At 37.3% G+C, this 13,968-nt stretch overlaps 1 protein-coding gene across 1 annotated transcript; it reads right to left on the bottom strand.

Moving 5' to 3' along the window:
• Nucleotides 1-8,411: 8,411 nt before the first annotated feature.
• LOC144441363 (N-acylethanolamine-hydrolyzing acid amidase-like) lies at nt 8,412-13,186 on the bottom strand. The gene is made up of 9 exons (XM_078130919.1): nt 13,005-13,186; nt 11,859-12,023; nt 11,361-11,487; nt 10,828-10,918; nt 10,390-10,478; nt 9,888-10,060; nt 9,471-9,533; nt 8,792-8,887; nt 8,412-8,496 (listed from the first exon to the last, which is right to left on the bottom strand). The coding sequence occupies exons 1-9, from the start codon at nt 13,184-13,186 to the stop codon at nt 8,412-8,414; spliced, it is 1,071 nt and encodes a 356-aa protein (XP_077987045.1).
• Between the last annotated feature and the right edge of the window lie 782 nt (nt 13,187-13,968).

Genomic DNA, 13,968 nt, shown 5'->3' with positions numbered 1-13,968 from the left:
TGTTTGGTTCTAGTGTCATTTTATTGCAGAGATTATTTGCTCAGTTTGATCCGGCATTTTGTAAGGAATTCTTTACGCTGACGAAGTAGCCTAATCCCAAAATTCTTATAACGATGGGTGACGTCACAAACTTGAATCAGAATACTAAAGTTTGTAGCGTGTAATCCTTGACGGGTGGTGGGTGGGGGTACATAATGTAAATGACATGATATGAATGTGCCGCCATCTAGATATGCATTTTTGAGTGTTTGTTTAAAATGGTGGAGTATATTTGGGAGGTTGGTTTAAAATGAAGATGTACAATTGTTGTGAGCTTGATCTACTATGGTGTCATTTAGTCTTGATCCAAATCCATCCAACTGTGTAATGCAATCCCACAAAAAATTACAACTTGGGGGCATGTTTTCTTTAAACTCAAATTGGTCTGAAATCGGGTATGGGTGCGCCTCTACCAAACTAGTGGACGAGTGCCCCCCCCTCCCGGATATTTATCGTATTGGAACTATAAATGCCTTAGTTAGATCTATTGTGATATTTGAATGGCCAAAATGGCCATAAATTATAATCAAAGCAAACGAGGAACAGTGTCTACTTTGTTGGAATACTTTGTTGTTGTTCTGGTTTCCACAACGACATATCCTGGTTCCGCTTGTCGTAAACACATTCTGCCGAACGAACATTTTTCATATTTCAATTCAAAACAAAATATTGAAAATAACAGTCACTATTATAAGCCTTTCGTGTTTTAATGTTGAAAGTGTTGTGAAACTTTTTTGACAATTCTTTACAAGTTACTCAACTTGAATGTCTGTTGATATTGTAAAAGCTTGACTATGTGACAGAGTTTGAAACACACACACACACACACACACACACACACACACACACACACACACACATATATATGTATACTGTTACACTAGTAAAATGATTTGACTTCTGGTGTCTTTTGTCACAAACAATGGGTTTAATTTACAAACCCATCGTATCAATATGTGGCCATGCACATTGATTTGTATGCCGTGTTTCTGTTAAAGGTACAAATGTACATAGTTTGGTTGTAAGCCTCAATACAATGTACGGGTGATTTTAAATCAATCTATTTTCTAATGCCTCAAAGGAAATAAAATGTGTTTGTACCAGATCAGCCTTCTCAAGCATGATAGTGACATCACAGCTTTAATGTAAGTTTATAGTGATCAACAAACCACTGATCACTGACCAGGTCAATAATTTCTAAACCACAGTGACCTCTCATAGCAGAAGTTATAATATACCTAGTGATAATGCTGTGCCATGATTCGCTAGAATCAGTCACGTGATAGGAAAATAGAAATGACTATTTTCCTAGGGAAATAGTTCCATCAACTTTTACATGGTCACGTGACTACCGCGCGTTCACAGCACTGAGGTCAAAATGGCGGCTTCTGACGATGTCGTCTGCCACTGCGAGTTCACAGCATGAGGTTATATTATAAAACACATATTGCCTGGCCTATATTCGGACTATAGCACCCGTTCATTACCCCCTCGTGACTGTGAGTTACCACAATCACATGCTATTTCCCTCGGCCTTTGGCCTCGGGAAATAGCATGTGATTCTGGTAACTCACAGTCCCTCGGGTGTAATAAACGGGTGCTATAGCCGGCCCTCATCATGGCCAGGCAATATGTGTTTAATACAAATGGGGTTTCAACTAGGGAGTGCAATCATATTTATATCTCTAACTCTACCCAAATCATAAATTATCTTCACTAAAATATTTGCATAGGCCTAAATTGCACAGTCGGTTGACACCTGTACATTATTGCCACCTTGACTAGTAAGGCTTACAGTGAGTGAAATTATACATCGGCTCGAATCAATCAATCAATCAATCAATCAATCAATCAATCAATCAATCAATCACTCGATCGATCGATCGATCGACCGATCGACCGACCGATCGATCGATCGATCGACCAATCGATCAATATCAATCAATCGATCGATCGATCGATCGATCGATCGATCGACCGACCGACCGACCGACCGACCGACCGATCGATTAGCTATGACAATCGATCGATCGATCGATCGATCGATCGATCGATCGATCGATCGATCGATCGATCGATCGATCGATCGATCGATCAATCAATCAATCAATCAATCAATCAATCAATCAATCAATCAATCAATCAATCAATCAATCAATCAATCAATCAATCAATCAATCAATCAATCAATCAATCAATCAATCAATCAATCAATCAATCAATCAATCAATCAATCAATCAATCAATCAATCAATCAATCAATCAATCAATCAATCAATCAATCAATCAATCAATCAATCAATCAATCAATCAATCAATCAATCAATCAATCAATCAATCAATCAATCAATCAATCAATCAATCAATCAATCAATCAATCAATCAAAAGAAATTGAATAGTGCCAAAATCCAATAGTAGATCAATGTAAAAAGTTAGAAAAAGCTCTTGCCAACAGATGTGTCTTGATGTCCTTCTTGAATTTATCGACAGTTGACAAAGAGCGAAGTTCAAGTGGTTTACGGTTCCATAAGACTGGCGCTGCTTTTGAGTCGAGGATTTGAACTCTGTGGTTGCCATGATCCGAGACTATCAATTTGTCGTTGCTGTTTACAGCTAGGTACATAGGATTCTTGAATTCAGCTGGACCACTGCCCTTTTTCCCGATTGTACTCTCATACGCCACTTTCTTGTAGACTCCCTCCACTTCATACACCTTTATGTCATGCGATTCGCTATTGACGATGTAGATTCTGCCCTCACTTGTGACTCCTACTCCTATGGGACCTTTCAATTCTTCTTCTCCAAATTTGGTCCACACAACTCCAGATGCATCGATTATGTATGCAATATTGTTTCCATAATCAGAGGCAACAAGATGAGCCTTCAACGGTGTCTCTTTGAAGACAGAAACATCGTATATCTGTGTATTTTCGTATTGACCAAAGGTATCTGTCTGACCAGCATCTCCTAATTTGTACCCCTTTTTGAGTCGTTCACCATATCTGTCGTAACGGTAAAGGACTGATCTGGAACATGCAATGATATCACCATTGCCCAGGGCCACAGCACATGTTGGGTCCTTCACCTTATCAGCAAAGCTCAATTTATGCTGGAAAATAGGAATGAAGGGCACATCAGCCCTTACATGTCCAACAGCGTTAACATTAGAATGGAATGCCGGCTCGGCTTGCAAGTTACTGGGTTTGGATTCTAGTATTGGTGGACCACGTTTGTGGTAGCAATGGATAGGACGTCTCTTAATCTCTTCCAATCTCTTTCGGATGCCAGTTTGTTGTAGTTTCTTCATTACAGTAACTCCCTTCTTTTCGCCGAGTAGTTCTTCACTTGTGGAAATGTCACCTTCGTAGGTTGTTAACATCGTGCTCCATCTGTTCTGCGACTCTTGTAGTTTTCTTTTCTGTTCTTTATACTTTCGCTGGAGTTCGGCAAACACTTCATCGCCATCAAACCTGACAAGCTGAGTAATGTGATCAACGTGATCTTTTATTGCATCTTCTGCCCTTTTGAAGTCATCTTCCAATTTGAGAAACGTGTCTTCTACAAACTTTACATTGCCTTTCACACTTTCTATAGAATCTGTGATCTCATTAGTCAGAATACCCACGGATGTCTTTTCTGTTCGAACGACATCATGGAGCATATCGTACTTGTGACCGTGATCTTTCTTATGTCGCTCTCGCAGGCAAACATAACATGCGACTTCCTTGCAAGTGTCACAGTAATACTCAAGACCTTTCTTGTGGCGTCGGCACTGATCTGGCACATCATCAAAAAGCTCTAACGTTTGGTTACTGTCTTTCAATACATCGAGAAGTGATGTTATAGTGATGTTTGGTCTGAGCCCCCTGAAACCGTCAAAGGGTAAGCGATGGATTTTGCGACAATTTGGACAGGATACCGTTCTTCGGTCGCCCATAGAGTTGGCCCATTCCTCCAGACAAGCTAGACAGAATGAGTGTCCACAAGTCAATGACCTTGGGTCATCCAATCTCATAAAACAAATGGGACATTGAAGTACCTGTTCATCAATTGCACTTATCGCAACACTGGCCATGTTGATCTGGGGATGTGCAGCAGTTTATCGCCCTGAAACATGAAACATTTATCATTACTACATGATAAGCAGACAACTCTAGTAGTCCTACAGCCCAAGACAAAACCAGGAGAAAGTAAGGAAGAATGCATTATTGAAAAACACTATAGATTGGAGGAATTATTTTTCGATAAAGAAGGTCCACTATTTGAGACAAAAAGATACAAAGGTTCTCTCGAGCTATCGAATTGACAAATAATTGAAGCAAGGTTTACTGCACTAGTGCTAGAAAAGAAGGATCAGGACCACACCAAGATTCTCCATAACTTTACTTCATTGCTGTAATAAAGTTTCAAGTTATGGAGAATCTTGGTGGGATCCTGATCATGCAAAGTCTGTTCATCGTTGTTTGCCTTTCATTTCTGTTCAGTGTTAAAATGCTTTTCGCGTGAATGTAAAACAAGTAGAATTATGGTTACTATAAATGTGCGTTGTCCAATAAGGCCAACAAAATATATATCTGGTTCTGGTCAGCCCGCGCGTGCCCTGAATACCCTCGCGTCGATCCTTTTTTCCCCGATAATATTTGCTTTCCCGTTCCTTATTTATTCCTGATATCAGGAGAACAAGCAGCTGAAATCTACCCTACATGCCAAGACTGCTTAAATACAAAGTCTAAACTGCTTGGAAGAAAAAGGAAGTTTTTCAAGAGATAAATATGATAGAACAGAGTATGTAAAGTGTCAAAAAATGTGTATTTACTAATTTGCAAACAAAAAAAAATTAGGAAAATTTTTTTTTTACCCTGACCAGAACCAGATATTTTTTTTGGCCTAATCATTATACGCTATCTTTGTAAATATATATCGTCAAATTCGCATGTAATGATTTTAGAACATAATGTCGCCTGAGGTTTGGTACTCAGAACTTCCATGATTCTCCGCCTTGTTGTTTATCTTTTCACCGGTGTCTTATCACTGTCCTACAGTCAATCCCATTGAAAAGGACAAAGGTTATGTTTCGTATTGCACATGTTGCTAAGCAACGTGGAGTTAGTTCTGTCTACGCTCCTTTACATTTGTGTTTTGAGTATATTAACCACATCGAGGTAGAGGAACAGATCTACACAAATGTCTATATACCTTTCGGTGTCCTGAAGTCAAAGGCAGTATCCGTCTCTTGAAAACGGTCGAAATAAGTATTGATATGTGATTTTTTTTTTTAGACCTTTGAGATATTCACAATAGTAAAACCAGGCTTTACTTAAGTAATTCCAAAATGACGGTCAAATTTTGGGAGAAAACCCACTTTAATCGTGATTCTAGCCTTTACGTGCAATATCAAAATCAAAATACAACCCAGCCAAGTATAAGTCTCGGTGCAGTTTAACAATGATGATTGGAAACAGTGGCATTGACATTTTTGGCCACCTAGTTTTTTTGTTTTATTCACTAAACTTCATGTACATCAAAAACTCGTGCCCAGAGTTCACAAAATATCATCAGAATTCGACTAATAAAATTACAAACTAACAATATGGCGTTCCTAATCGTAGAATGTTTTGATCTTACATACGGTAGACGTTGGAATGTGCTATCACACATATGTAATGACTCATAGCACCATTATTGTAAAACAGTCATGAACAATACTTATAGGTTATAGGACAACTAAAATAATTTGATGAAAGAACAGCAACACTCTTTCTTTTCCACCAGTGAATTAATCCATTTATTGTTCATACAGCATTAGACAAAAGCTAGTTTCTAGAAAACATGTCGGCTTTAACCATGCACAGTAAGCACAAAGGCTACTTCCTTTGTTGTTTACTACATTTGTATATCCGTTGCTATAGGTTGGAGGAAGTACTTGTTGTGGAATATCAGGTCCAAACTAAGTCACAAAGTACTGGAGACAGGAGATTAACATACCCTCTCTGGGCATGATGTTAAAGCAAATGTTGCAAAATATTCCAGCTCCGTTGTCACTCAAAAGAAGATAAACAGTTGTTCCTACTCACCGTTATAATATTGGTTTAGAAAATTGTGGAAAGTGTCTGTCAATCCTGACAACGCACTCTGCGCCTTACTTGACTGTCGCCACCAAGTAAACTATGAGAACCACAAACAGTGTGGAATATCGTTAAGTTATCAACAGATATATTCAGGTGACGTTCATCACTGCCTCCACATGATTTGCATAAACTGTATGCCGCTCCTGATTGGTTGGTTGTACAACAACTTTAGTTATCTGACTCAGAGGTGTAATTTGATGGCTTGCAAATAATTCTTACATCTTAAACTTTAGATAGTCCTAAATACTATAGAAATATTTTGATCTAGACTAATTTAATTTTGAAAATATTGAATTTATAACAGACAGAATAAATTATAACAAGCCTTATCAAAGGTGAAGCAAACATTTTACGTATTCATGCATGCCGGAACAAGCGACTCGGGTAAAAAAAAGAACGGCTACTCTTAAAACACTGGGACGACTATCTGTAGAGATTACAACGCGGCAGAATGACGTGGACTCGTTTACACCAGTGCGCCTACCATGGTCAATCATAGAGTTTGGAGAGAGACATATATTAATCAACCAAAAACTAAACTGGCCGAAGTCACTCGTAGAGTGTGGTGACATTTCGCTAAGGCCTTAAAAAATAATTGTTTGGTTCCGGTTACCCGACCCCACGTAGCTTTTCACTGCCGATCCTAAACTTTTTGTTTACGTATTCGACAAAAAAACAATAAATCGCAAACATTGTGAAGTCTTATCGAAGGCTTTGTGAAGTCAACTTAAAAAGACAATATAAAACTGTTCCACCAATCTGTAATGGCTGTACAGGATAGGAAAAATAAACAACACAGAGACCATTTGGAAAACAATGGAAAACCTGAACTAGCCTCAGAAAAAAAAACATAATAAAATAAAATAATACATCTACCTACCCCACCTATTCCAAAATTGAGCGTAATCGTAAGCACACATTTTTTTGTTCGGCCTAAATAGCCGGTCTAGTTACAGCAATCTTGGCACGTAAGTCATTGATAGATAAACCTAACTTAGTAATAGCCTTATTTTCCCTCGTTAGAGTTTTACCTTCAAGTTGCAGTTTTCCTCATTGTACTGCAAGCGATCGACATACAACACGATTACTTTGATCGATATAAATGGTTCATGTATAGCCTGTGACACTAATATCAAACTGTATCCTCTACACCGGACAATTTACCCGTGTTATCACATCTTATCAGTCTGTTAGATTTGTTCGTTGATACATAAACATGTCAAAACAATTTTGTGCATTCCTGAATATTAATGGTTGAGGCACCAAACATCGTATTGTGATAGCTAGGTGCACCGTAATCATTGCAATATAGATCCAATGGTGATAGAGCCCTTCTGTATTAGCAACAGAAATACTCATGGCTACGTGTTGAAACAACTTGTTGACATTTTGTTGGTTCCATGACGACATATCCTGGTTAAAATCATTTGCATCGCCCGATCACACTGTATTGTAAACGTATCAGTAAAACTGGTCTTTCATATTAAAGATTAAATAATTGCTGTGCTAGGTTTATGTACAACGCTGTGATCACGTGATTTAGTGTGGAAGGCACCTTACATGCAAACAATTTTGCCATTAATGTCATTACTATTGCAAGTCTTTCATGTGATTTAAAGAGCCAAGACACATTTTATACCTTTTTTGATAAGTCATTTTTTTATAGCAGATTCGTTTATTGCATGCCAAGAACTACGCTCACAATACAATGAATATGGAAAAATACCAAATAGTCAAGTTTAAACTTCTTTCGACAACATTTCACTAATGCACATTTCTCTTTGCTCAGCCCTTTGTGTACAAATGGAATAACGAAGTTCAAAGGTCAGTGCACTGCTCTTTTGTACGATCATATTTTAATTTTTTTTAATTGTTAAAATAAACCTAGATTTGTAAGTATGGCAAAGGGTAATTCTGTGACTGATAGTGCAGATGCGAGATACTAAAAGTTCTGATCTATACTTCTAGCTCTTCTATGCACATAACTAATTATTTCTATGTATTACGGTGATAGAAGACGGCGAGCTATATATAAATCAAATCTTAAACATGTCATTGTATTTGTTTTGAAATCAGGAGTAAGATGCTTCCTACTTTTTACCATTAAAATTTATTCAAAAAGTACTGATTTGAAGAGTTATATGAAGTTCAACTGGAAGGTCATTTGTGTGAAATATCAAGCAAAAACTGAAGACGTTTTGATTGAATGTCAGATGTTATAACACAGTCATACAATGTGATGATCAATTTCGGCCGGAATAATTTCTTGACCAGGAGTTGTAAATAGATGGATGGCTTGCAGACATAGAGGCTGTATAGGCGGTACTCCTATAAAATAAAATAAAACAAAACGTATACAAAATAGTAAATAAGTCAAGCTTAAGTATCATATATATCGAACGAAAGATGTTTGTAATAAGTTACGTTTCTATTGATAATTCATTCAAATTTCCAATCGAATTCAGTTCCCAAAGTGAGTCATGCAGATTGAAACTTCACAGTTTTGTTGGACAGGATGGTGAATCGTCTTACAAAAAGTAAGTTTGATTAGTTTACAGTTATATGATAAATCCCATGATAATTGTGTTTAGCCTTTCTTGTAATTTCAGCATAAATTACTTACGTTCTCAGATTTGGTGGTTTTGACAGTACACCAAAGATCTCCTTGTCATTGACTTTGTCTTGACCAATGGCATTCAGTTCTTTCACTGCAGGAGTTCTGTGGGAGTGAGGCAAAAAAAAGTGATTTGAAGTCATGATGAACAAATTTATGGTTTTAATTATTAATAGTGATATAAATGATAATGGTCTTATACCTTCCCAATTCTTTCCCTGTTAAAACTGAACTATCAACTATATAAAAAATAACCAAATAAATAAAATTAATCGCATCATTAATTAATTAATCGACTAATTGATAATAAAAAAATAGTTTAGAATCAAAAATATATTTTCAAAGTAGAATATGACACTGCAACATTACAACATGATTAGCCTATATAAAGTGCATTACCGTGGAAAAACGGCAATGCACTATAGATTGACCACAGACTTTGATGATTAGAGATGATAAGATTTGTATATACAATTTAAACAATTCCTGTCTCATAGTTATGGTTCATATTGAATAACTGTACAGCGCCTCTGAACTCTACATCGTAGAAATTAGCGTTTATAAATTCACTGATTGATAGATTAATTGATTGACGGTTGAACCAATCATTGGAGAACGGTTTTGGTAGACTATGTTGTTGAACACGATGACAACCGTCACGGCGAGGATAACAAAACTGTTTTCATACCTACGATCGTCATGGGCAGGTGGTGGGTTCCAGTGATCATAGTTTGTCTCCACTAAAAACCATCTGTGAACGAGGATGTACAATATTTTAATGAAGAAAATCAAAGAAATGTGGTAAATATGTTGAAGACAATGTTACTTAATATATGCATGTATTACGTTGTTAAAATTGTTACCATGGTACTGAAAAAAAAGATTTATAAATAAAACTAAGCTTCTGAAAAGAAGCGTGAACTACTCACCAACAATTCACATATTTCAAATGGTTCGACAAATATGCAAATGTCGAATTTAAAAAAAAGTATTTGCCTGAACTCTTGTTGTCATTGGTATAAATATTGTCAATTTTACCATACATACACAGTAAGTATGTTTTCTTTTATCTGTTCACCTTTCCTCTATAGAAAACCACGTTTACCTGTTTTGGTCCGTGTCAATGAACCAAACGTCCTCGGCAGTAATTCTGTTGCGAGTTATCACAGCACCCTCTCCAGGACCAACACCTCCAACTATGTAATAAACTGGCGCCACAATTTGTGTGTAGGCGAGACTTTCCACAGCATCGTGAAAGTATTTTTGGTACATCAAAGTCTGGAAAAAAAATAATTAAACAGTCTGAACACAATTTAGGTTTTGAATAATGTACCCTGCCTTCATTTATGAAGGCCGCAAGAACTCGAGAAAAGATAATGTGTATTATGAAGAATATGTATTATCAATCGATGGCAACTGTTTGAAATTCCAAAATTTTGATGAAATCAGTTATAGACAAGAGCAATACACGCTCTGTTGTTTTGATAGGAAACTCAACGGGTTCACCTCGCGAGGATAGTATTTGTAATATTTTTGGTGTACCTCACCAGTTGTGAGCATGACAAACCAAATTTGTAATGCAACTGTAATTTGTGTTTCCTACTTACGTCTCTGACAAGAAAACTGACAAAATAAGATTTGTCTCTGAGCAAAGCGTTGACGACTTCAACAAGGTTTTCGATGAGTGATCCAGTATCTATAAAAATGTAAAATAGGTACAAATGTGGAAGGTATTATCTGTTAATATTATACGTCTCACCCGAAGAGGAGTTGTGCTGATGGTCACGGTGGTGTTCGTGGCGTTGGTATAGTAAGATAGACTAAGATACATCGAATTCGCGTCGTGTCGTGCAGCCCTCACCGGCCTCCCCAGGGGTTTACCGATGTGTGAGGGCGCCCCCATCACAGCGCACCGTACAGACTATTGTAATTATAGCGATGGAGAGTAAAGAGGAGTTTCAGTTGTATCCTCGTAGCAATTATTCGATCAAACGAGAGTATATATTTCAGAAATCGACAACAAAAACTTTAAATTTGTTATTTACCTCTCTGATCCACTGAGATGGTGAATCCATGGGGTCTCATTCCGGTTAGTACACCTACATAACCAAGGAAAGTGGTAGCTGTATAGATGGTCTGAAAGTATTAAAAAAGTGTTCCATTAATTAATCAGTCGATTTTCAGGGATAAAAATATGAAGTATTCATATGATAGTAACCTTGTCCTCACGACACTCGACTCAACCTTCCATGGAAGAGCACCCTTCTTCTTGTGGGTTCACTTTGACCTATATTCACATCAAATATAGAGGAAAGAGCCCTTTTTGAACGACCTTCTTTACTTTATGTTTGTTTTTGGAGAATTTATCAAATTCCAAAACTTACCTTCTTTTGCATGTCATTAGAGAACATATTCACATTACTCCAGAAAGTAAACTAGAGGTGACTTCTGAGAAAAGGTTTCGTGCGCACACACACACACACACACACACACACACACGCACACACACATATAATACACATACATACATACATACATACATACATACATACATACATACACACACATCTTAGTTTACCTCTCCATTTTTCTGTGCGTCGTATATCAGTGTTATATTTCTGAGGACGTCAACAAACTGGTAGTCAAGGTTACGACCATGCCAAATATAACCGTTAGAATCTTGGGCTACAATACTGGTACAGAATCTAAATTTTGTGAAATAGAAATAAAAAGAAAAGAAAAGCGATTTGTTCTTGGACCTACCTCTTTGACATCAGCTTCGCGATGCTTTTACATTGAGATGTCAAAATCGTCCCAAATAATTTTTTGAAAATTTATACTGAAAGATGTTCACTGAACGAAGAGCTCTCCAAATTTCGGTAAATCTAATGATACGCTATCGATTAGAAAATGTTACTCGGTCATTTGATAGATTCATTTTGAAACTTCAAAGGTAAATTTTTGCTTCGTTTTTTTGGTTGATACATTATCGATCGGTTACTATACATGTTTAATCACTCATAAAAGGCCATCATCACACTCATGCAAAGGATGGTATCATTAACATTTAACTTACGCTGAGATGTCGTACAAGATATTGAGTCCAACCAATTCACCCAGCTTTACATCAGCAAACTTTGCCATGCCTTCTATTTCTTCCTTATACGGACTAGGCAAGTAGGATTCGATACTACCGGCAATCAAATCTAACGCTGGTACCAATGCATTTGGGATATATGTCCTGAAAGCATGTCAAAGTGTAAGTAATTATGTTGGATTGAGTTCATGAAAAATTATCGATATTATCAACAAACATATATATCATGCTAAGCTGAAAGCCTATTTTTGGAGAAGGCAGCACCGTGACTTCCTGGGTTTTTAACCCTGTATAATACAGCCAAAAAATGCACATGTATATCTCTGCTGTTAATTTCATGTAGTAGTGGGCAGAATATGACCAAAACAGATATATTATCAGTTGGTTATGATAATACATGTGTATGTTATGACATGTTATTTTCATCAGAAATTTTGTGTCCCTCGGAAATTCTTTCAAGACTTGAATATCAGGAGTGACTTTGTAGTAAAGAGTAAGTTCGATTTAATTTAATTTGCTCTCAGTTTTAAAAGAGGAGAATAAGGAGATTTAACTTATGTTCCAGTCATCATGGAGTTATGGAACAAACTTGGTCAATGAGGTCAAATGTGAGACAAGTAGGTCAAATCACTGCAATCGGACTTTATTTACAAGTACCACAATTTAGTGTCTGATAGTAATGATGTCTCGATAAGATAACTTGTAACATTGGCTAATGGAAGGAGGTCACTGCATGTCAAAGTTCGCATTTGTTGTAAATTTGTATGCGCGTTATTTCTATCGAATGTTGTTTTCATAGGGTATCCACCTGAGAGAGTATCATAACCTATAAAACGATTCTACAATTCTTGGGTCCAAAAGTTTAAATTCTTTTCTTCAATGTTTGAAAAGGGGCGCCAATCCTAGATAAATACATATCCAGCCTCAAAATTTCGGCGCATCGTACACAAATTTTGCATTATTTTCACGGCTGTTATATTTTTAACGGCCTGAATTTGGGAAGCAGTCAATATATTAGAAAAATATACAAAATTCACCAACCGAGTACCACGAAAACCATCCCTGCAAGTGATCATAGTATTCAGTATGAAAAGGTCATGCAAACTTTTAACGGTGTGTACTCACGTAATGATTTTCTTAATATCCCTTTGTAGAGCCTCTTTTCCCCAGTGCATGCCAATATCCGACCATCTATCTTCGGGTGCCAAGTCCAAGTTCAAAACGAACCTCGGGGCTTGGATTGGTTTGTCGGCAAGGGCATAACAGCCGAGGAGTGCGAGGAGAACGAGCCTCAGTGCAGACGCCATCGTCACTGTATACAACGGTGTGATAACTGAAAACCAGTCCAAATGATCAATTCGATGATCTGAAGTCCATATAAATCGCGTGACCATCATATGATGAGCAGAAAGATAACAGTTTATTTACAATGATGGAGGTGATGACACCTGGCTATCTCTGTCAAAGTGTGCCACAACCAAACATAGTTGAAAAGATTGGAGTGGTATCATCTACGAACTGATCTATAGCTCAAAGCGCTTTACAATTATCACCTGGTACGTATTTTTAGCGACACATCGGCCATTTATACTTCCTCAATTAACTCCCTGGCGAGCATACAATCCATTGCAGCCTCTTTAAGCGCATGGGATTAAAGCATTCATATTGCAACCTCTATCCTACCAGGTCCCAAATTATACAGCTGGGTTGACTGAGGCGCACAGACGGGGTTCAAATCCTGCCCAGGGACTTTTCAGAAACAAATGGCAACTATGAGCTCGAACCTGTAACCTGCAAACTCCAAGCCGGCCACTCTAACAATTTGACCATCGTGACTCTATCAACCGACGCCGTAGAGTATATGTTATACATTCACGATCAAAACTCAAGTCTACACTACTCATATTCCGATATATGATAAGTTCTTCTCATGACTGACAAATTCAGGTACGTGAAGACTTAGAGTCGAGGTTACACACACATACACTCACACACCGTCTTACAATACAATAACAAGTATAATCTGTCTCAACTTTCAGGGTATTTGTTCGCCAAATATTTTATTGTTGATCATGATGCCAATGGACAT

The sequence above is a fragment of the Glandiceps talaboti genome, chromosome 10, assembly GCF_964340395.1.
Source record: "Glandiceps talaboti chromosome 10, keGlaTala1.1, whole genome shotgun sequence".
Classification (NCBI taxonomy): Eukaryota; Metazoa; Hemichordata; class Enteropneusta; family Spengelidae; genus Glandiceps; species Glandiceps talaboti.
This window is presented reverse-complemented; position numbering and strand designations above follow the sequence as displayed.

What these genes read in the sequence shown, in the direction of transcription:
- LOC144441363 (XM_078130919.1), bottom strand. Translation starts at nt 13,186, where the DNA reads ATGGCGTCTGCACTGAGGCTCGTTCTCCTCGCACTCCTCGGCTGTTAT. An exon ending in ACGCACAGAAAAATGGAGAG is followed by an intron (nt 10,919 to 11,360) that starts GTAAACTAAGAT and finishes TAATACTTTCAG; the next exon opens with ACCATCTATACAGCTACCAC. An exon ending in CATCTCAGTGGATCAGAGAG is followed by an intron (nt 10,479 to 10,827) that starts GTAAATAACAAA and finishes ACATTTTTATAG; the next exon opens with ATACTGGATCACTCATCGAA.